At 42.9% G+C, this 24,655-nt stretch overlaps 1 protein-coding gene across 3 annotated transcripts in view; it reads left to right on the forward strand.

The window, feature by feature from the left end:
- The window catches only part of KLF7 (KLF transcription factor 7), an 89,381-nt gene extending 65,619 nt beyond the window's left edge, over positions 1-23,762 (forward strand). For all 3 annotated transcript variants that reach the window (XM_078379517.1, XM_072978236.2, XM_072978245.2), the window contains exons 4-5: positions 6,117-6,240; positions 17,404-23,762. In XM_078379517.1, coding sequence (XP_078235643.1) covers positions 6,117-6,240; positions 17,404-17,455 — 176 coding nt within the window. In that variant the 3' untranslated portion in view covers positions 17,456-23,762. The remainder of the gene's footprint in view (positions 1-6,116; positions 6,241-17,403) is intronic.
- Positions 23,763-24,655: the final 893 nt, after the last annotated feature.

A 24,655-nucleotide genomic window follows, 5' to 3' on the forward strand; every position in this document is an offset into this window, starting at 1 on the left:
CGACACTCTGTGGCTTGCAAGAACTTTATGAAGCCGGCTCTTAAGTTGAGACTTCGTCGTCTCCATTCCTTTTTGTGGGGAAGGTCCCTGTCTCCATCTCTAGGTGCCCCAATGGAATCTGCCCAAGCTTCAGAGTGTTCTCGAACCTCAGGCTCTTCACCTCCTCCTAAGGTCCCAAAAGGACCTAAGATGGCATCGAAGCCCCATGCGTCCTCCTTGGGCTTGAGGTTGATGGCTACAATATCGACACCGAAGCCTCCCTTGGTTTCGATGTCTACAAAAAAGAAGAAGCCTGCAGCCACACAGAAGCCACACAGCAGAAAATACCACGCTCTTGCCGCTGACCGTTGATAGATCCTGGCGGGAATCGGTGCCTTAGCACAGCGGTCCCCAACCTTTTTAGGACTGGCTGAGGGGAGCGAGCTCCATTTGCAGGGGGGTGGGCGTGCTTGCGCGGTGGGCATGTTGCACATGCGGGGGCATGTCATGCTCGCAGGGGGTGTGTCACGCCTGCGGGGAGGTGGAGATCCGTATCTGCGGCCCAGTTCCTGCAAGCCCATGGACCAGCACCAGGTCGTGGACCCAGGGGTTGACTATCTCTGCCTTAGCATACCTTTGGGGGATGAGGATGTTCTGCCCCCAGTGCCAGAGGCCCCACCATACCCGCAATTTAGTCAGTCATCTGACTGGGGACATACCTAGATTGTTCAGTTGGAACAGGCTAGCCCTTGGCCTCATCCAGGCTCGTTTTCTCGGCATGCCTTGATGTCTCCACTGGAGTCGGTCCTGTTGGAGGCCCCTAGGAAGAGAACAGAAAAGACTTGACATTTGGAGCCACCTGTCGAGCCTGAGACTTCCCAGCATCGGCCTATGCCTCCCGACGATGGCTACTGATATCATGAGGCTAAGAGGTTGCGGTGCTATGAACGCCTTCATTTCTTCGAGCCCGAGGAATTTGAGTCTGATCTTCATCTCTATTCTAGATCGCATAGGCTTGAGCCCTACTATAGATATCAGCCAGCAATGGATTCTACGGGCCACCTTCGCCACTGCATTATCGGTTCTACACCACTATGCCTGACTGCGGTCTGCAGGTATTTCTGAGGCCGTGAAGTCAAGGATTGAAGACCTTACCTTTGATGGTGTGGGTCTGTTTGATGACAAGACAGATGAAATCCTAAACAACTTGTTGAAGCTGAGGAAGACAGCTAGGTCATACTCCACACAGTAATACCATCCTCTGAGTGCCTGGCGCCGTACGTATCCTTATAGGCCTTCTCAGGACCAACAGGGAAATCAGGCCTCAGGGTTCCCGCCGGCACCCTTTCGCCAACAGGTGGGCAGACAGTGCCGTCAACAGGCACATCGCCCGCACCACAAGACCAGACAGAACTTTTGATGTGACCCATCCACCAGCAGCCGCCAACCCTTCTATTCTCCTCTCTGCCTTCTTCAATATCTGGCAGAGCATCACTTTGGACTCCTGGTCCTCACCATCATAGCCAGGGGCTATGTCATTGAGTTTGATGCTCTTCCCGTGAAGAGATTACTCAAGACCACCAATCCCTCTCCTCCGTTGGAGGATGAAACTTGCTCTTTACTTCAGAAAGATGCCATCATACAGGTTTATAACCCAGATGTAACACTCAGCTTCCGTTTCCGGTACTTCATGATCCCAAAGACAGATGGGGGCCTACGCCCCATCTTAGACCTCCATCACGTCAATTCTTCTATCACTCCTTGGCGATTCCGTATGATCTCCCTCGAGGGTACCATCCAGATGCTCAGGCGGAACAATTGGTTCACAGTCATAGACCTCAAGGACAGCTACTTTCACATCAGCATCCGGCCAGATCATTGCTGCTCTCTCAGATTCTCTATCAAAGGAATGACCTTCGGATTGTCAGTCTCCCCTTGAGTGTTCATGAAATGCTTAGCCCCGGTGGCAGCACATCTCCGTTTGCAAGGCATCACGGTGTTCCCTTACCTGGACAATTGGCTGCTGGTGGTGCTGCCTCGCACCCAGGCCGAGCAAGACACGACATTGACTCTCTTTTATCAGCCCTTGGTCTCCAAGTCAATCTGGAGAAGTCCACCCTACAGCCTACTCAGCGAGTGTCTTACACTGGAGTGGTGCTCAACTCCTCCCTAGGCCAAGCCTACCTGCCAGAAGACAGGATAGCAAAAATCCAGCTCATTTTGAAGTCTTTCCTCCTGGGAGCTTTAGTATTGGCCCACCAGACTCAGCATCTGTTGGGTTTCATGGCATCTACCACAGCTGTGGTCTAGTGTGGCCGCCTGAAAATGAGATCCCTACAGGTGTGGTACTTCTCCCTCTTCAATGCTGTGCTCGATCCCCCCTTCCAAGCTACTAGAGGCCACTGTCAAGCTGGTGTCCAGGTTGACCTGGTGGGGCTGTCTGCCAAACCTCCTGGTGGGAGGGTTGTTTGGCCCTCTGGCACGGACAGCGCAACTGGCCACAGATGCCAGTCTGACTGGATGGGGCGCGCACTTGGGAGACTTGACTGTACACAGCCTGTGGTCTGAGAGCAAGGCTTGTTTCCACATCAGTCACCTGGAGCTGCTTGCAGTTATCCAGGCTTTTTGAGCGTTCAAACAGAACCTACCCGGCAGTTAAGATCTAACCAGGGGGCTCTTTTGAAAGAGCCATCCCCTAAGGAGGTAAGAGGGACGGCTTGTAGAGAAAGGGCCTTTTCGGCAGCTGCTCCCAGACTATGGAATGCCCTCCCGACTGAGATTCGTCTGGCACCGACACTGATGACATTTCAGTGCCAGGTCAAAACCTTCCTGTTCCAGAAGGCTTTTAACTGAAATAATATCAGCTGTGGGTCTGATGGCAAATTTTAGAATATATATTTTAATTGCATGTTAATTATTTTGCCCTTTTATTTTGCCTTTTTATTGTATTTTAAATGCTGTAAGCCGTCCAGAGACCTTCGGGTAGTGTGGGCGGCATATAAGTTAGTTAGTTAGTTAGTTAGTATTTAGTTAGTTAGTTAGTTAGTTAGTTAGTTAGTTAGTTAGTTAGTTAGTTAGTTAGTTAGTTAGTTAGTTAGTTAGATAAATAAATAAATAAATAAATAAATAAATAAATAAATAAATAAATAAATAAATAAATAAATAAATAAATAAATAAATAAATAAATAAATAAATAAATAAATAAATAAATAAATAAATAAATAAAATTGCAGGCCAGATGGTTTAGGTGGCCTCAGACAACATGACGGCTGTCTTCTATATCAACAAACATGGAGGCATGCATTCCCATCCCCTTCTCTATCTGGCCATTCAGCTGTGGGAATGGTGTTATGCCTACCACATTTACCCTGTGACAGTTCATGTGACGTCAGAGGGAAATGCCCTAGCGGACCATCTCAGCAGGCTCCAGTCTTGCAGCCGCGAGTGGGCTATCGACGACAAGATCTTTCGTCTTCTCTGCCACCGTTGGGGCAGACCACAAGTAGATGTGTTTGCTTCTGTAAACAACAAGAAGTGCAGTCGTTACTGCTCTCGTGCAGGGACTGGCCGTCATTCCCGGAGAGACGCTTTCATGAGCAGCTGCTCCACTGGCCGGCTGTACCTGTTTCCATCAATTCCGCTTATTCAGAAAACAGTCATCAGGGTCCACCAGGACAATGCAGACACCATCCTCATCACCCCTTGGTAACCCCGCCAACTGTGGTTCTCCGCTCTGCACCAGAGGGCAGCGGAGCATCTCCGACTCCTGGCAATTCCTCAGTTACTGACCTTGCACCACAGCAGGACATTCCATCCGGACCTGGACTCCCTTCACCTAACGGTGTGGAGGCTACTCCCACTGTAGCCGACGTCTTGAGCCATGTGCGGAAACACTCTACAACACTGATGTACTCCTACAAATGTAAACTCTTTCGTGCATTTGCATCCTCACACCACTTACCTGTACAGCCAACATCTCTCGATGTGGTCCTCCAGTTCCTCCTCCATCTTTTCCATTGTGGCCTTTCTCATTCCACACTGAAAGTTTACATGGTGGCAATAGTGGCTCTTCAGCTGCACTCTTCAGAAGCAGCAGCTTTATTCCACCATCCCACTCTCAAGCAATTCTTACATGGCTTGAGAAACATGCATCCAGCTTACAAACCTCCTACCCCGCAGTGGTCCCTTCAGCTCGTGCTTAATCACCTCATGAGGCTTCCATTGAACCCCTGGCTATGGCATCTGAAAGGCTGCTCACTCTGACTCTGAAGACTGCCTTCCTCCTTGCCATGACCTCTGCACGTCGGGCAGAAGAACTGGCTGCTCTTAGGGTGGGCCCTCCTTTCCTTCAGTTCCACCCGGACAAGGTGACACTCTATCTGGACTTTTCCTTTGTGCCCGAGGTGGCCACTTATTTTCATTTAAGCCAGCCTAGTGTACATTTTCCCCTGCACCGGCTTCACGTCTTGAATGTTCTTTGCACTCCGTGGATGTCAGGCGGGCACTCTCCTACTATGTATCTCACTCCTCGTCCTTCTGCACTTCAAAGAGGCTGTTTGTCAGCTATCAAGGTCATTCCAGGGAATCGGCAGTCACGTCACAGACAGTCTCTAGATGGATCCTTTCAGCTATTCGACTGGCGTACAATCTTGCCCAGATGCCTTTACCACACACCTTGAGGGCCCACTCGACGAGGGCTGTGGCCTCCTCTACAGGATTCCTTAAGAAGGTGTGGACCTGTCTGACATCTGCAAGGCAGCCACATGGGCTACACTGTCAACCTTTGTGACCCATTATTGACTGGACGTCCGGGCCATGGCTGAAGCCTCCGTGGGTCATGCTGTTCTGGCCTCTGTGCTCTCGTGAGGTCCCTCCTCTGGGTAAGTCAGCTTGCTAGTCACTCATTCAAAGAGACCATGAAGAAGAAAAAGAGCTTAATTACCTGTAACACTGGTTCTTTGAGTGGTCATCTGTGAATTCACACTTCCCACTCATCCTCCCTTCTGTTAGTCACGTGTGCCTTTTTGCATGCCGGGCAGCAGTGGATGGTTCTAAGGAACTGAGGCACTCGGTGCCACGGGGTGGTGAAGGGTAGCATGTGGGGGTGGGGGAGACAGTGAGATTCTCATTTCATAAAGGAAAGTCTGTGAAATAATCACTGTACTGAAATGGCACTTTAAAATATGTAATTCCTGATTGAACGCAGTTGCACACTTTATAAGAGCATGCAATGGTCACAGTTAGTCATGCAAGCTGTCAGGTGATGTACATATTGTCTCATGCGTGCAATAAATCAATCTGTGTATGGATTTAATGTGAGAACCTGGAAATGAAGGTCTCTAATGTCATATATTCCTGCTTGATTTTAATTAATTGTCTAAAAATGAAAAAAAAAACTATATGTATATTTTGAAAGCATTAAAGCAATTGCACTTCAATTTTTTGTTTAACGATAAGGTACTGGTCACATGCATGCTTTCTGCACACAGGTGTAGATAGAGATATGTATCTCTAACTCTCAGCACCTGAAATCAAATTTATATATCAAAATGCCCCTCACTTCTGTAACTCGAAAAAATCTTCCAAATTAAGGAAATATACTTATATGTACTATATTTACACAGTGAGTCTTTGGAGTGGGAGAACCACTAGCGATTGAGGAATGTTTTTGCATATCTGCACGTTGGAATATAAAACATACCCCCGATCTCTAGGCGACCAGGCTTAGAGTCCTGTTTGTCTCTTTGCCATCAAGTGCATTGCTGTGGGAAGGACCCGGGTGAGTTTGAGAAGGGAAGCCTCGCCACCTTGTTTGGGTTCTTGGGAGTAGCTCTGAATCCCTGCTGATCATGTCCCTCCAGAGGTTGGCATTCCACCACTTACGTGGCTAGCATTTTTATATGTTAAAAGTGAATATGTTGTGGCTAAGTTTTATTGCATTTCATGATTTATATGAAGTATTTTATTGTTGTGTGTGATAGATTATGGTTTTGTGTTGCACGTTGTTCTGGATCTCTTTGGAGAGAAGGACAGCGGAAGAAAGAAAAAGGGAGGGAGGGAGGGTGGCAGCTAGTGGTGGGTATCCTGCTCCAGTTTTTGCTGAAGATTAACAAGGCCTCTTTCTTCTCTTCTGCAGGTGAAAAGCCTTACAAGTGTTCGTGGGAAGGGTGTGAATGGCGTTTTGCACGAAGTGATGAACTCACACGGCACTACAGGAAACACACGGGGGCAAAGCCCTTTAAGTGCAACCATTGTGACAGGTAACAAAGATCCATTATTATTAACTTTTATTCTGCCTCTTGATTTAAGAGGAGCCCTTCAATCATTCAGTAGGCAGCTTGCCCCTTTTGGGGAGGTGCTACAGTTTTCCCTTTCAGTTTTAGAGCCTGCCTTGCAATTATAAGGCACTATCTCCAAATGGTTCAAGTTGGACTCCATTTCCTTAGACAGATGCCTAGTGGGAAAACCAAGCTACCTGCTGATTAGTAAGCAATTAAGGTTTCAGGTTCTGTCCCTCCTGTTAAAAGAATCTAGGGCTGTTCTGGTTGCAAAGTACTTCTAACTGAGACCTTCAAATGCTGCTGCAAGCCAGAACAGACAAACATGGCTACAAACCAAATTGGTCTGAATTGGTATAAATGTATATTGTACATTTGCAAAGCGTTCCATTTTCTGAACCCCTTAAGTGCAGATGCAAACTTACTGCTGTTCTTCTAGGCAAGGATGAATTAATGGTAAAAGTGAGGAGGAATGAAATTTACTGCCAAGGAAATGTGTTCTGCAATTGCTGAGCAATCTTACTGTGCTTAATCCCACCATCAGCACAACACAACACTCAGCGGAAGGTGAAGTGCTGTGGAATGTGATTTTGGCAGATCTTCTTTATAAGAGCCAAAAGTTACCTGGACTATAATCCCACTTCCCAGGGAGTAAAGCTCTATCAGGTTTTGTGTGATTTCCTTCTGAATAGATAAGAATAGGCTTAGGCTGTAAAACAAAACACGTTCTGTCCCCGCCATTCATGTCTCAAGCAGGAGGGTGTGGATCCCACTTTTACAACAGAACACATGCTGTGAAGTAAATGGAACCTTCTCTTCTCTTTTTCTGCTCTGTATTCCATCCTTACTTTAGAGGATTTTCATCCCAGCCCAAGATGCTTTCATTGCAAGGGCCAGGAAGAATTCAAGTCCATGAAACAACAGTGTGGTGTTGAAAGAGATGGAGACATGGTTGTGTGTGTGTGTGTCCTCAGTTCCCTCATCATCCACAAATATCTTTTATGTTATCAGAAAGTTTTTTTATTATTAAAAATTACATCTCTGCACTCTACTTTGTATGTCAGTAGGGCAGAACTGTGAAAAATACATTTGGCTCCCCCCACCTTATCTTGTATAGCCCTGAGGAGTGGGAGAGTCTGAAAAAAATATTAATAGATAGGATTTTTTTTAAATTGGGTGATTCAGATAACATAAAATGGCCTCTGTGGTTTAATTTGCATCTTCCTCACATATTCTGAAATAAGCCATATTTCAAAAACTGAGGTTAAAATAGTAATTAGCTCCAGTTATACATAGCATTCACAATAGCAAACAAAAAAAAAAGCAGGAAAGAAATCTGGTTACAAATTCTAATCAAACCTGTAATATAAATTGTCGTGAAGAATGTAAAACATGTTTGAATCTAAAATACCCTCCCATCTGGTAATTAAATCACAAAACACCCATACGTAAAATACCGTATTTTTTGCTCCATAAGACGCACTTTTTCCCTCCCAAAATGTGGGGCAGGAAGTGGAATGGAACAAAGGCACAATTTCGACGCTGTGCGGGGGGAGCGTCGCAAGGGTCCAGGTGAGCCTTCCAGGACCCTTGCAAGGCTCCCCCACCCCCCACGGGACCAGCGCCGGTGAAATCACCAGCTTCCAGGTGGGGGGAGCGTCCCAAGGGTCCTTGAAAGCTCACTCAGACCCTTGCGACGCTCCTCCCACCCCCCCACGTGGCCAGCGCTGGTGAAATCGCCAGGTTCTGGGAGTGTTTGGAAGCTTGGGGAGCCTCCAAACACTCCAAGAAGCTGGCGATTTTACCCCCCCTGGCCCCGTGGGGGGGTGGGAGGGAGCGTGGCAAGGGTCCGAGGGAGCCTCTCAGGATCCTTGGCACGCTCCTCCCACCCCTGCATGGGGCCAGCACTGGCAAAATCGCCAGTTTTTGGGAGTCTTGAGGCTTGGGAAGCCTCTGAAGAGTCCCAGAAGGTGGTGATTTTGCCCCCTCTGACCCCTGAGGGGGGCAGGGTGAGTCTCTAAAGGGTCCTGGAACACACCCTAGGAGCCTTTAGAGACTCACCCTGCCCCCCCCCCCGCTGGGCCAGAGGGGGGGTATCACCAGCTTCTCAGACTCTTTTGAGGCTTGGGAAGCTTCAGCAGAGTCCCAGAAACTGGCGATGTCGCCCCCTCTGACCCCCGGGGGGCAGGGTGAGCCTCCAAAGGGTCTTAGGGTGTGTTACATAAGATGGACCTCTCCATAAGGCTCACCAATTTTTAGGAGAAGAAAACAAATTATTTTTTTCCTGTTTTCGTCTCCTAAAAATTTGGTGCGTCTTGTGGAAAGGTGCGTCTTATGGAGCGAAAAATACGGTATATGACAAAATTCCACATGAACAGTAAAATGCAGGCAGAAATGAAGGGAACTGCCTTTAGGAGCAAGAGTGTTGTGATTGTAAAGCTCTCCATGTTCAATGCAGCCTAAAAGGGGAAATAGGTTATAATCTGTCTAGCTTTCTCTTAATAATTTATGTAAAGGTAAATGGTAATGAATTGACTGCACTCTCACCATTTGCTTTTACAAATAAACAGCAGATGTTATTTGAATCTGCCTTTACTACTCACACGTGTAAGAAGTTATGAGCTCTTCCTAAGTTTTGAAATCTGACTGCTAAGATTTAGACATCTGGAATTGAAGTGCTTGGCTCAAGGGACTTTACATCTGATCCTCAGTCACAACTTGGAAAGCCTTTTTTTCTGGGCACAATTCCCCGTGCTGGCTGGGAATTCTGAAAGTTGTAGTCTCAAAAAGAAACTTCTCCAGGTTTTGCTTTGGTAGCGTCTTGGATGGTAAGTATGGAGGAAAAGACTTCCTAGTAATAAAACGTGAGAGCGCTGTCACTGCCAAGCAGTAAACCAACTAATTGGTGATATTGGTCATGTCCAGTCTAAAGCACAGGTCCTGCTGAGGCAGTAATCAAGTAATATGCTTACATCTGGCTGCGCCACCTTTTAAAATCATATTTATATATGTAGCTTTATGAGTAGCTTTTAGAAAATTACCCATCTTTTTAGAGCTGCCTCAAGACCTCCGCTGTAATAAGAAAATGCTCGTAATGCAATCAAAGATCTATTAAGTTCTTGAGCGCATTAGATCACTAGAGCTTGTGCTCAGGGAAGAGGATGCACCAGACATAAACAGGGACCCATTCTTTAACAGGAAAGAAAATGGAACATTTTTCTCCTCCTGCTTGCCTGGGGCACCCCACCCATTGATTCTCCCTCTGCTCTTGCCAGAACTGCTGCTTTCCTTTGCCTTTTATCTGTGGACGCTAGATGATGCTTTTGTTTGTTCAAAACAAGGCAGAACATAGACTAAAGAGAGGTCCTCTGGAGTCTTGCCTCCTTTGTGCATTTCTTGGTGAACCAAAGAAAGACTTGTCCTCTTTTCTTTGAGGGCAGTGGGAGAGTTCTCAGACAGTTGTTGTTCCACTGATGTGGCTGGAACCATACACGTACCAAGCATCTAGGGAATCATCTTCTTAAGAGTGAGGCTGCTGCTTTCTTGTCATTTTTACCTTTTAAGAAGAAGCCAGACACGTTTCTGACTGAAGGCTGAAGCAGTTCACTTCATTTCAGTATTTTCAGTATTGCAGTTCACACTTACCCTGGATTTTAATTTTTTGTTGTTTATTTATATTTATTTATTTATTTATTTATTCTATTTATATCCCGCCTATCTGGTAAAGTTACAACCACTCTAGGCGGCTTACATCATAAAATACATGAATACATATATAAATAAAAGAAATTTATTTTGCATTGTTTTGCAGTCAACTGAACACACACACACACACACACACACAGAGAGAGAGAGAGAGAGAGAGAGAGAGAGTACAAAGTGTGTATCTGGGCATAAAGTGCCTCTTGAAGTGGTCAGCCTGAAATATGGGAGGATCTTGGTTCGGTCACTCCTGCACATGCTCCTGCACCATTTTCCCACAGAATTTGGGATGGCCTCCAAAAGTACACAGGAGGAGAGTTGGCTTTGGCATGGGGTTCTTTTACTCTTGTGCCTTCCAAATACTTGTGAGTGAGTTGGGAGACCCACTTCTTTCTGCCTATTGATTCCTTTTCTTGCCCTGCCTTTTGTTATGCCTTGACATCCCTCCAACATTATTGGTACAGCAGTCAGGGTGATGTCAAATCTCCGCTCATCCACAAAACTTGCACGGTGGTCCAGGACAAACGAAGTGTATGCTTGTCCTCGTTCTCTTTCTCAGCTTTCCTCACAGGATTATCGTGAGGATAAAATAGGAGAAGATAACCATGCATACACTCCTGAGTGCTCCAGAGATTAAAAATAAGGAAGTCAAATTGTAGTTAACAGCAAAGGGGCCCTAGGGATCCAGCATGTAGATATGGAGGCATATTGCTGCTCAGTGCAAGTGGAGGGGAACTTATAACCTTGGTGGTTTCCTTGCTAGTCCTCATAAGGAGCTATATCTTGACTGAACAGACAGATAAAATAAACACTGCAACTGCAGAGGGAGGATGTAGAGATAAACTTTGCCACATTAATAACCATCTATTTCCTATCAGATATATTCTGTCATTTCCCCCCCATGTTAGATTATCTGAGGGAATGAGAGTCTTACTGCTTATCCAGAAACCTACTTTATTCAAATTGGCTGAATGATGGTTTTCTTTATTTAATTGTGCCAGCTTTGATTGTAACATTTGCTTTCATTACTCTTGTTCTTCCTTCCATATTCTCAAGAGTGTGCAGCATAATCTCTTTTAAGCTCTCATTTGTGAGAGAAAATAAGTCTGTGATTAACTGAATAAGGATGTTTTCCTACACTGACAACCTAGCTGATAAAAGTTCTGTTTCACTTTATATTTGCAAGATGACTTGCGATAGCTTTTTTTTAACCTTTTCCTGCCCATTCAGTATTGATAAGCAGAAGTTTAATTCTCATAAGGATGAGCACAGAGTCCTTACGAGAATTAAACTTTCTGATCATTTCAACCCTTACCATTACACTTCCGTTTTTCACTACATTTCTGTCTTTTGGGATGGAACCAGCTTTTGGTCTTGACTCTTCCAAACTGTGAAGATAACTATGGAGTCGCTATAAGATTAGTAGATCAGTTTTATTTGTTTGTCTATAGGAAACTTGGCCAACTGTATAGATTTACTGAGGAGTTAAAACACCAAGATAAGTTTCTTAGAACAAGGCAAGAGTTAGAATGAAAAATAGTAAGTTTCTGCTAATTATAGCAAATTTCTGCAGTGAGGTTACTCATATGCATCCACCAACCAATCTGACATTGTTTGATACACATTTAATGACAGTACTGTATGTTGTTGATGATGATTTATGATGTCAGGTTTTGATCATGCAGAAACATTAGTCTTGTTACAGATCACAAGTGTGTACCTGGCAGTCAGGGGTATCTTATGGACTGGGATAATTGGTGCTTCACTCCAAGATTTGGGGGGGGTGCCCCCCTGTGCTGGTCATGAGTGCCCTCACTTATATCCAACTTAATATAGCCAGAGCTTTTTTGATTGTAGCACACCACTTATGGAATTCTCTCCCAAAAGAGGCTGTCCTGGCACCTACACCATGTGAATACCTTTTGCAGGCTTTATACGCCACTCCCCTTGTATGTGTATAATATAAATAAATAATTTCTGCTGTAACTATTTGTAACACTAGTATAAGTTGTTTCATTGTACTGTTGCAGCTAACCTGGACATTTAGAATTAAAAGACAATATAGAGATACTTTTGTGTGTTTAGTCGTTTAGTCGTGTCCGACTCTTCGTGACCCCATGGACCAGAGCACGCCAGGCCCTCCTGTCCTCCACTGCCTCCCGGAGTTGTGTCAGGTTCATGTTGGTTGCTTCCATGACACTGTCCAGCCATCTCATCCTCGGTCGTCCCCTTCTCCTCTTGCCATCACACTTTCCCAACATCAAGGTTTTTTCCAAGGACTCTTTTCTTCTCATTAGATGGCCAAAGTACTGGAGCCTCAGCTTCAGGATCTGTCCTTCCAGTGAGCACTCAGGGTTGATTTCCTTTAGAACTGATAGGTTTGTTCTCCTTGCAGTCCAGGGGATTCTCAAGAGCCTCCTCCAGCACCACAATTCAAAGGCATCAATTCTTCGGCGGTCTGCTTTCTTTATGGTCCAGCATCACGACAGGAAAAACCATAGCTTTGACTATTCGGACTTTTGTTGGCAAGGTGATGTCTCTGCTTTTCAAGATGCTGTCCAGATTTGTCATCGCTTTCCTCCCAAGAAGAAGGCGCCTTTTAATTTCAGGGCTGCTGTCTCCATCTGCAGTGATCATGGAGCCCAGGAAGATAAAATTTGACACTGCCTCCATATCTTCCCCTTCTATTTCCCAGGACGTGATGGGACCAGTGGCCATGATCTTAGTTTTTTTGATGTTGAGTTTCAGACCGTTTTTTGCACTCTCCTCTTTCACTCTCATTACAAGGTTCTTTAATTCCTCCTCACTTTCTGCCATCAGAGTGGTATCATCTGCATATCGGAGGTTGTTGATATTTCTTCCGGCAATCTTAATTCCGGTTTGGGATTCCTCCAGTCCAGCCTTTCGCATGATGTATTCTGCATATAAGTTAAATAAGCTGGGGGACAATATACAGCCTTGCCGTACTCCTTTCCCAATTTTGAACCACTCAGTTGTTCCATGACCAGTTCTAACTGTTGCTTCCTGTCCCACATATAGGTTTCTCAGGAGACAGATAAAGTGGTCAGGCACTCCCATTTCTTTAAGAACTTGCCATAGTTTGCTGTGGTCCACACAGTCAAAGGCTTTCGCATAGTCAATGAAGCAGAAGTAGATATTTTTCTGGAACTCTCTGGCTTTCTCCATAATCCAGCGCAAGTTAGCAATTTGGTCTCGAGTTCCTCTGCCTCTTCGGAATCCAGCTTGTACTTCTGGGAGTTCTCGGTCCACATACTGCTGAAGTCTACCTTGTAGGATTTTGAGCATAACCTTGCTAGCGTGCGAAATGAGTGCAATTGTACGGTAGTTGGAGCATTCTTTGGCACTGCCTTTCTTTGGGATTGGGATGTAGACTGATCTTTTCCAATCCTCTGGCCAGTGTTGAGTTTTCCAAACTTGCTGGCATATTGAATGCAGCACCTTAACAGCATCATCTTTCAAGATTTTAAATAGTTCAACTGGAATGCCATCACCTCCACTGGCCTTGTTGTTAGCCAGGCTTTCTAAGGCCCACTTGACTTCGCTCTCCAGGATGTCTGGCTCAAGGTCAGCAACTACATTGTCTGGGTTGTCCGGGATATCCAAATCTTTCTGATATAATTCCTCTGTGTATTCTTGCCACCTCTTCTTGACGTCTTCTGCTTCTGTTAGGTCCCTCCCATTTTTGTCTTTTATCATGTTCATCTTTGCGCAAAATGTTCCTCTAATATGTCCAATTTTCCTGAACAGATCTCTGGTCTTTCCTTTTCTGTTATCTTCCTCTATTTCTTTGCATTGTTCATTTAAGAAGGCCCTCTTGTCTCTCCTTGCTATTCTTTGGAAGTCTGAATTCAAGTTTCTGTAACTTTCCCTATCTCCCTTGCATTTTGCTTCCCTTCTCCTCTCTGCTATTTCTAAGGCCTCGTTGGACAGCCACTTTGCTTTCTTGCATTTCCTTTTCTTTGGGATGGTTTTCGTTGCTGCCTCCTGGACAATGTTACGAGCCTCTATCCAAAGTTCTTCAGGCACTCTGTCCACCAAATCTAGTTCCTTAAATCTGTTCTTTACTTCCACTGTGTATTCATAAGGGATTTGGTTTAGATTATACCTGAGTGGCCCAGTGGTTTTTCCTAATCTCTTCAGTCTAAGCTTGGATTTTGCTATGAGAAGCTGATGATCAGAACCGCAGTCAGCTCCAGGTCTTGTTTTTGCTAACTGTATAGAGCTTCTCCATCTTTGGCTGCAGAGAATATAATCAATCTGATTTCGATATTGCCCATCTGGTGATTTCCATGTATAGAGTCGCCTCTTGTGTTGTTGGAAAAGAGTGTTTGTGATGACCAGCTTATTCTCTTGACAAAACTCTATTAGCCTTTGTCCTGCTTCGTTCTGAACTCCAAGGCCAAACTTCCCTGTTGTTCCTTTTATCTCTTGGCTCCCTACTTTAGCATTCCAGTCCCCTAGAATGAGAAGAACATCTTTCTTTGGTGTCAGTTCTAGAAGGTGTTGTAAATCTTCATAGAATTGTTCAATTTCAGTCTCCTCAGCAATGCTGGTTGGTGCATAAACTTGGATTATTGTGATGTTGAATGGTCTGCCTTGGATTCGTATTGACATCATTCTATCATTTTTGAGATTGTATCCCATTACAGCTTTTCCCACTCTTTTGTTGACTATGAGGGCTACTCCATTCCTTCTACGGGATTCTTGTCCACAATAGTAGATATGATAATCATCTGAGCTGAATTCGCCCATTCCTGTCCATTTTAGTTCACTGATGCCCAGGATGTCGATGTTTATTCTTGCCATCTCCTGTTTGACCACCTCCAGCTTCCCAATGTTCATAGATCTTACATTCCAGGTTCCTATGCAGTATTTTTCTTTGCAGCATTGGATTTTCCTTTCACTTCCAGGCACGTCCACAGCTGAGCGTCCTTTCGGCTTTGACCCAACCACTTCATTAGCTCTGGAGCTACTTGTACTTGTCCTCCGCTCTTCCTCAGTAGCATGTTGGACGCCTTCCGACCTGAGGGGCCCATCTTCCAGCGTCATATCTTTTAGCCTTTTGTTTCTGATCATGGGGCGTTCTTGGCAAAGATACTGGAGTGGCTTGCCATTTCCTACTCCAGGTGGATTGCGTTTAGTCGGAACTCTCCACTATGTCCTGTCCGTCTTGGGTGTCCCTGCACGGCATAGCCCATAGTTTCTCTGAGTTGCTCAAGCCCCTTCGCCACGACAAGGCAGCAATCCATGAAGAAGGGGAGAGATACTTTTAGGAAATAACTATTTAGAACTTTTTTAAACAATTCATTCCAGCTATTGTTTATATCTCCAGTGAAGTATAGCATTTAACGCTTGCTTGTAACCCAGTCAAGTGTGCTGACTTCCAGTCTCAAGGCATGTCCTTCAAATGGAGTGTGTTGTTTGAGGCAGCATAGCAAAGAGGAGAGGGGGCAGAGAAGACCCACCAGAGGAGATGAAAGATAGTCTCTGGAGTGTCATGGGCACCATTTCAATAACTAGGTATTTCTAATGAAATTGTCTGTATGCTGTGGAAGATGATGAATCCCATACCATACGTAAGATAATCCCTTGCTTCCCACCCCAAAAGAACCCATCAAAGTGAATGATGAACTAAACTTGCCACCACAACAGATTTTTCAGTGAAAATATCTTTTCCTGAAAACTTATTTCTCACGCAGCATTCCTCCAATCTTACCGGTGTCCTTTATATTTAGCTAAATCACAGCTTCTTTCTTTTTTAGAAATCCTTTGTAGTAGTAGTAGTAGTAGTTATAAAAACATTTCAATAGCTGCACAAGCTCATGGTACTTCATACACCTTATATTACTTCTTGCATCATTGGTAGATGATCTGCATATTCTTGTCAGTGTAGGAATCTGAGTTGGAGACATGTAGTTTCCCAAAGAACAGCAGTGAGTTCACAGCTAAGCTGAGAATTGATTTGGGGCTTTCATGCATGGACACGGGGTTCTTAGCTATTACAGTGCTCCCAGCTCTTATCATAGACAAATAATAGCTGCATGTCATCTTTTAATGTTGCTAAATTTGCATCTTTTTCAGTTTCACTTTTAATAGGCAATTACTCATTAGAAATACCTAGTTATTTTCACATTGCTTTGCTCTGGCTGGCATGGTATGCATATGTATAGTGTAGTACTGTATTTCTCAAACTGAGGTCTCCAGATGTTCTTGGACTGCAGTTCCCAGAAGCCTTCACCACTTGCTGTACTGGCCAGGACTTATGGGAGCTATAGTCCAAGAACATCTGGGAATCTGAGTTTCAGAACCACTGGTGTAGTGGATAGCATGATGGAATAGCGCTCAGGAGACCTGGGTTCAAATCCCTGCAGATCCATGCTGTTCCTTAAGTACCATTCCTTAAAAGCCCTATTAAGGTCACTGTAGGTCAGTTCTGACTTGATGGTACATAAGACATATGTAAATATGTATGTATACATATAATAATAATAATTACATATTGTCAAGTCAATTCTGACTTACGTCAACTCTTTTTCGGAGTTTCCTGTGTATAAAATACCCTTCCCTTTCATTTGGGTCACCCTGGAACCATGTAGTTTGCCCAAGGCCACACAGGCTGGCTCTTCTCATACACACACACACATATATATTTATATAGCTATCTCTGTATCTACAGCCTTTTGTGGGCTGATTTGTGATGAAGCTGAAATTTTAAAATGCCAGTTAGAGCTTGTCTTCATGGCACCCATTCAGCAGTGCTGTTTACTGTGGCATTGCTAATTGCAAGACTGTGTTGCTTGGTCAAGTTTTATAGACTGGATGGGTTGTGGTGCCAGGACTTATTTGGTATGCTGCTGCTGCTAGCAGAAAACTGTAGCTACAGAGAGCTTTCTGAATTGCAGCCCATTGGTTGTAATAATGCTTTGCTGTCTCTCACCAAAGAAGGCAATGCAGTGCCCCTTCCTGGAATTCACAAGTATCCAGGATTCCAACTAGTTGGATGAATAAAGTGTGCTTCCTCCAGTGCATTAATCTCTAAAATGTCAGAAGTTAGAGCTGAAAAGTACATGAAAGGCACTTCCTTTGTCCTGAAAGACCTCTGTCTACATATATTTCAAACTTACATTGTTGTCTCCTTCATCCTATTAATTAAGGAATTTTCCATAACTTATGAGAGCTAAAACATAATTATCGTCTAGAATGCAGCAGATACAACAGAATTGAAATTGCAAACTACAGCCATTGGTGTGTTTTTTTACCTACAGTGCTGAACATGTAAGAGATGCCTTGTAATTTCTGCTTTGAGGGAAGGCAGGTGTAAGCAGACTTCTGTATCTTGCTGATGTTCTTGCACTCACCATACAGTCTGAAAGTTTTTGTGCCTTCCAATCCTGATTTCACTTTTGTACCTTATTTTTGCAGGTGTTTTTCAAGGTCTGATCACCTTGCTCTCCATATGAAGAGGCACATCTAAATAACAAGCTTATTCAGTGTGGCCCAGATGCAATCAGACCTCTAAGCGTCATGGAGAAAAGGGCAGAACAAGATTGTCTGTCTCTTGCCGCCTTTCAGGAGAAGAGAACTTGATCACATGTAAACCTCTGTACACAAAACATGCACTAAAAGCTGTCATGCACCTAACTATACTTAATTAGATTTGCCTGTCTCAACAGCTTGCCCGTCTGGAGGGCAGAAGACACAGAGGAAGAAAAGATTGCAGGAGGAGTCAGTGAAACGCAGCATTGCTTATGACACTTCAGGATTCTCAATTTTTTGTTCCCAGTTCATTGCCAATGGAAACAAAAGCAGATAGAAGAGGATTCTGTACACGTGAACAGTAATCAGAGGGGCATATGTAACTTGCTTCACAGTGCAACTTGATGATGGAGGGATCTAGTTTGGGGGAGGGAAGGACACCTGATTTTGGAGTTGCATATTTGTAGCACTAACTTTTCTTTTTAAAATAGATTTTGGAAGGGAAACTAATGACCTAGAAAAACCAAATCCCAGTGTGGTAGCCAAAACATTAGTCTCTTGGTTCCTTTCTGTTTCTGTTTTTTGAGACTCCTTTATGTACAACAATGTATCAAGACTCCTCAAGAAAACTCTGATGTGCTCTGGCTCTGTTTCTTCATTGAATTGACCCATCAGGATCCGTTTAAGTCAATACCAATGGCCTTAATTGGCAGTAAACTGTGCAGTGACACCTAGGACACGCCTACCACCTTTCTTGCTTGAATTGATGTAGACTTCATCGAGAATATATAGTTTATATTATTTTCTTCACCCCTCTCTTAATTTTTGATATTTGGTTATTGCACATCATGTGCAGTAGAGGACTATGAAATCTGCTGATATGATTTCACCGTGGCTGGCCAGCGAAATCTCTGAGCAACACCACAGCATACCTTTGGAGGCACTACCATATTGCCATAGCTTAGACTTCCTATTTAATTGCCTAATGAAAACTTGAAAGAAAGCTTGTTTGGAAGCTTTGAAATTTTTCCTCCATGTTCCTCAGAACTCATGTATGCACCTGGATATCTGTCGGATTTTGTCACTCAGGCATGACTTCAGGTTTTCCATCTGTACCATGGGGCAGGGGCATGTTTGTTGCGACTTGTATTGATGAGTTGGCAACTCAAGTTCCTTGTTTCTTGCTAGCTCTTTTAACAAATCCCCTGTCCAGTAACTTAACTGTGTGTCTGGCACCTGCAAAATTTAGTGTTTTGGGGTTGGGCAAATTTGTAGATATACAATCCTCATGAGTGGAAAAGTGAGAACCCCTTCCAAGCTGAAATGAATTTGTACAGCATTCTATTCTAAAGAAAACACCTACTTCACTGAGGTTCATTTTCCCATTTATCTAGGTGATAAAACTTTCCCTTTCCTCTAACAGTTTTGATGGGGTAAAAGGAATTGGCATTTTGGGTGAGCGCTGGTTTCCATCTAAGTGATCAGTTTAAACAAAAAAAAAAATGCATGGGTCTACATTGACCAACAGTTGTACCACGTAGTAATCAATGGAGGCATCAGGCTCACCTTTGAATCTTGTAGATAATTTGATGGCTATAGTTTGATTTCAAAGTGGATTAATTTCTCTGTACTTTACGCACAGACATGCACACACAAACACACACACACACTTCTCTCTATACATAATGTCTGTTTCTAGCTAGTGGGAACTGGCACTGACTCCAAAGACTGCCTTTTTGAACCCTCTATCATGCAGGTGGAGAGCTTAGTCATTGGGAATGGTTGTACATAACTAATTACATGGAACCATTCCTGCAAGGTGTGCCAAGAAATGAAACAGCATATATATTTCCCTTGGTTGCTGCTCTTCCACTCACGAAACTAGCTCACTGCCCTCCTTTTGACTGTTCTTTGACTTGCTGACTGTTCAATAATTTCCTAATTTATGTTTAGGATGCAAAAACCTTACAATTTTTTTATATATACTATATACAGGATATCTTTAAAAACTGTATAATGTAAGTACAGACACAGGGATTCTTAGCACTTGGCCTATTGGGCTTTCTTTCCATCTTTGTTTTCACCAAGCTACCAGATGTTCAAACAATACACGCTGTCTTTTTTGGATCAGAGTTCCTGGGCACACTATGACTGTCGGTCGCCATTTATGTGGGCAGTTCAAGGTCTAAACCTTAAGGATGGAATGAGAAATGGACCAAAATCACACCATCTCTACAAGGGCCATGAATGTTAGCATTCAAGAACGAAGGAAAGAAGAGATCTAACTTTTATTCCAAAGATTTGTGGTTAACATGGATTTAGAAAATATTGGAGCACTGTTTGCTGACAATCTTATAGTTCTCTGTACCTGTGTTTGCATATTTTCTATTTCATCCAGGCACTCAGTGGGCATTTTTAGAACCTCTTTTCCTTGATATTTGAATCCCAACTGTTCCAGTGTGACAGTTTTAGGATGTCAGCTGAGGGAGATGGGAGAACATCTAAGTGTACTAGTTGCTGAAAAATCTATACTGTTCACAAAATTCCTCTTATAGCATCCTATGTAATATGCTTAGATATTCATCATGATGATAGTCCTTAAATAAGATACATAAATCTCATCGTCTGAAATATTGTTAAATCCTGTTCTAGTGTTCTTAGGAATCATCTACAAGAATTGGTGGGAGCATACATTAAAAAAAAATTAAAGGGGGTGGTAGTGACTGGGTACTGGTAACTAGGAAAATGAAAAGGAGCAATGTTGATGTACCTCCTGTTGTAATTTGGGTTCTTGCTAATTTCTCTGTTGATTGGGGCAGAGTGAAATTCTGGAAGGCCATGTTATGGGCAAGTCACAACAAAAATTCTGCTGTCCTTCTCAACGCTTGAAGTTTACAGGCACCAGAATTTGGGGGAAAAAATTTTGTACTTCTGCTCCCATAACTCAGTTGTAGTCCCTAAAAGTAACTTTTCCAACCTCTGGGCACAATCATAATACAGTATGGAACACCTCTATGGCAACTTGAACTTTTTCTGTTCTTCTTTATTGGTTTCCCATCATTAGCAGGAGCTTGAGGCACAGCTATTTGGTGTTAAGACCAGTTAAAATACAAAGGAATTGCTCCCAAGTAAATATGTAGATGGTTGGTGTGAAGTTAGGCAGGTGAACGAGATGTAAGCAGACACTGCTGTGCAGTAGTGACAAGGATCTCTTTAGCATTGATGGCAGGCATTGCAAAATGGAGATGGAAGTGGCTCGTTTCCCACCTTGTAGGCATGTGTCTGTTAACTGGCAAACCAGGATGGCAATATACCATCAGAGACCCACAGTTGGGGCTGCTGGTCAATCAGCAGTTGTGGCCCCTGCCTTCACCACCACTGCTACTATGCTCTATTTTGGGCTACCAATAAGGCTTCCAAATCTTTCTCTGCTCTTTCTTCCCAGTCTACCCCAACTGTGGGACTCTATGCTAACTACTTGTTAAGAGAGTTACTTGTTAAGAGAGTTCCTTGGGAATCAGTAGGACTTCTCCTCTGAAGGTGAATGTGTTCAGGATTGCATTGGGTGATGTGCACAACAGTTAATGTCCTCTTTCACTCTCTCTCTCTCTTTTTGAGATTTTGGCTTAAATGGCAACAGACAAAAAAAAAACTTACTTTGTGCTTATGTCGTAGCAATAATGAATTGTACGACACCTTGTATGTCAAGAATTTCTTTCATAGGTAGAGCTGTTGATCTCTGGTAGATTTCATATCAAAATGGGTTTGGATCACCCTCCTTCTAAAAACATTGTGGGTGGCAGGCATGGAGGGGTGGTCCGTTCATTATTGGATAAGATTGCCTGAATAGGACCAGTCTCATTGGAAACAAAGAGATTTGGCCTCAAATACTCTTAACCAGGCCCTCTTTAAATCTCTCTGTTCTGCTTTGAGTTAGAGCAGTGTTTCGTTTTCCCACAAAAGCAGTGGGAAGGAACAGCAACTATATGAAGAATGTATTGCCTGCTTTAATTGCACAAGCAGGTGAGATTTTAAAAAAATATATCTGTCTCTATATATATTCATGATGCTTTTGGATTCAGGAATGAAGGCTGGCCTATACAAGTTTTTTAAATAACCATCACTTTGGGTGTTTGTGGTTATTTTAATTATTATTATTTAATTGGGTAAACTGCCAGGTTCTACACTCTTCTTCTGTGTGCATTCAAGCGCCTAAACTACATATATTCTCACACAGATGAAACTGAAGTCCAACTATTGCTGGTGTAGTAACCAACAGTGCCTCTTTTGTTTCTGGTATGGTGAGGGTATTAACAGTTGTCAGTGGGTCTTAGAAATAAGGTCAGCTAATGTAGCAAAGTTTTTGTCTGTGCTTTAACATGTAATATCAGTGAATAGGCCTAAAACTATGGAAGAAAAGTGCTCACAGGAATAACCTTAGAGAAATCAGAAGTTGAGAGGTGACTTAATCTTTGACCATTTGGGCTGTACTGAGGAAAACTCATCTATAAGCACACAGCAATTGTATTCCTGTGTGACAGATTTTGGGCTGGATATTTAAGTCTGTGTGCAATATATGAGGTCCATCCAGAAATGTAAATTTTCCAAAAATTTCCATATTTTTCCCCCCAAAAAAGTTTTTCCCCTGAAAAACTGAATTTTTTTGAAGTTATACATTTCAAGGTCCATCTGGAAAGACATTCCAAGGAATTTAATGTTTTTAACACATTTGTCACTTACTGTTCTTATTAGTACATGGTTGTTATCTACTATGGTCAATTGCCAGGACAAGTAAATGGTTCCCTGGGAGTCCAGTTAACCAGACCCAGTAAACACTCAACTATATTTCTTTCATTGTAATAATACTGCATGTGGCTTATCTGTTTTCTCACACATGTCCTGAGTTTTGTGCCTGTTAATCCCTAAACAACAAGTTGTAAAACTAAGGTCTGACTCAGACTTTACTGCTCCCCAAGCTTTTGCGAGATTGGTGGGAAGTTGCTCTGTTTTAACAAAAAGAAAGCCGCAATTAAACCATTCCAGTATGTGTTATCAGGAAGTAAAGAACTTACATTACATTCAGTCATTCATAAATGCTTCCATAGACTATTGTGAAAAAATCTGGAATGTCTAAAAGTTGAAGGATCATTTTTTGTATGTCTGACAATTAGTTCATAGTCGTGCCCGTCACAGTTAGCCGAGCAGTTGACTTGCATGTTTATTGCATAGCAAGTAGGGGTTTTTTTTTTCCAGTCAGCAATAGGGTACAGTATATAGGAATAGGAAATGTTACAAACGGACCATTAGGTGTAAATTAATAGCGTAGTTGCGACTGGGAAAGTTTAGAAATGGTACTCTCAGTGTGACCCAAATTCTCCCTGAAGTTTGCACCTGGTTTGTATCGAGCTCATCTCTGCCAAGTGTCTTTCTTATTTCCCAAAGCAAGCTCAACCTACCGAAGGGAGGGCTCTGAAAGTAGGTAGGAGTCACTGTAGAATGGAGAGAAATTAGGCTTGAGAGCATGCTTTGGGACACTTCAGGGTAAGTTGTACAGGTTCCCTTTGTTTCAACTCCCAGTTTCCTTCCTCTCAGAGCTAGGTTTGCTCAGGAAGCGAGTTGGAGCTAATAGTGAGGGCTAGTAGAAAGTTTCTCTTTGGTCTTGGAGCAAGCTTGGAATACCCAGGTTTAATTCCAATGATAACAACGAAAAGCCCCTCAGTACAAGGAGTGTAGGGGAAGCTTGCTCAAGTGAGTTGTAAAGTTTTTAAAATCAAGGCATGACCAATAGTAATTTTCACTGTTAGTGGCATTATATTTGCACCACGCTTTACTACATTGGAGTAACAAAAGCATATTTAAGAAAAAGTTGAAACCAGTGCAAGCATGAAGTTAGCTCAAATCCATATGTGTGGATGAAGCCGCAGGGATTGGCTCTAAAGTGAAGAAGCATCATTCCATGGATTATGAATTGTCAAGGTGCACTGATCCAAAGACCTAAGAGCTGTTCACCTCCTCCAGTTCAGTTTTGTTGCCATCTGCAGCTGGGAGGAAGTGAGGCATTGTTTACCTTCCCCTTTAAACCTTAGGGGTTTTTCAGGAATGCAACAGTGGGTGTCAAATCTGCAGTTGGAAGAGTTGATCTTGAATTGGGTCCAGCATTGTGCATATGGCTAAGACTACTAGAAGCAGGGTTCCATTTCTAATAGCAGCTTTCTATACTTGGCAATGAGTACATTCTAGATAGGAAGGCGGATTCTGTATGTCAGTAATCCTTTTGTTCAATTGGAGCAACAGAGTGTGATAAATTTTTGTTTGACTTGCCACTTTCCTATGATTTATTACCTCCCAAACTGCAGCAGAACATGGGGATGGAGAAGGGGAAATGTCAGATGCTTGACTGGAGAAATTTCTCCCCTGAAACATCTTCTTGCCTTTGAGGGGTTGGATTTTAGTTTTCTTTTTTTGTTAATAATGATAAACGAAAAGGAACCAAGTCAGAAATTTAAAAAAAAAAAAGTACTCACAACATTTCTTATGTAAGCAAAAGTGTGGCTTATCTGTAACAATCAAACAAATCCACCCAACCCCCTTTTTTTCATTCTAAAAGTATAAATAATTTCCTTTTAGTGTTCAAACTCAAGTCATTCCTTTGAGACACACACTATACCTGTATAACAACCAACAGCGCTTGAAGGACTTTCATTTTGCACTACAGCTTTCCTTTGGCCAGATGTGTCTGCCAAGGGCATTTGGAAAAAAACCTTCAGTCACATTCTCTCAGGCCTTCTCTGGTATTTCTAGTATATCACAGAAGTACCCAAACTTGTAGCCCTCAGTTCTGCCTTTTTTGGTTGACATTTTATTTTTTTTAAGCTTTTTATATATATAAATATAAATATATATATATATATATATGAATATATTACTTTGTCAATTTTTTTGGCTGTACAAAAGTCTTAAGATTTAAAAAATATTATTTGTATTATATGATGTGGTATGTTAATGTTACAAGATTATTAATGAAGAAAAAGATTTATTTTTGTTACTGGTCTGTTTCATAATTCTTTTTTAAATTGGTATATTGTAAGATATCTATGCAAAAAAAAAAGTTATGTGACGCATTTTTATTTAAGAATGTACTATGTGTAATAAAAAGTAGAATGTGTTTGGCCTGAAAATGGTTCAAGATATCCTAGAG

This window comes from Pogona vitticeps, chromosome 1, assembly GCF_051106095.1.
Source record: "Pogona vitticeps strain Pit_001003342236 chromosome 1, PviZW2.1, whole genome shotgun sequence".
NCBI classification, from domain to species: Eukaryota; Metazoa; Chordata; class Lepidosauria; order Squamata; family Agamidae; genus Pogona; species Pogona vitticeps.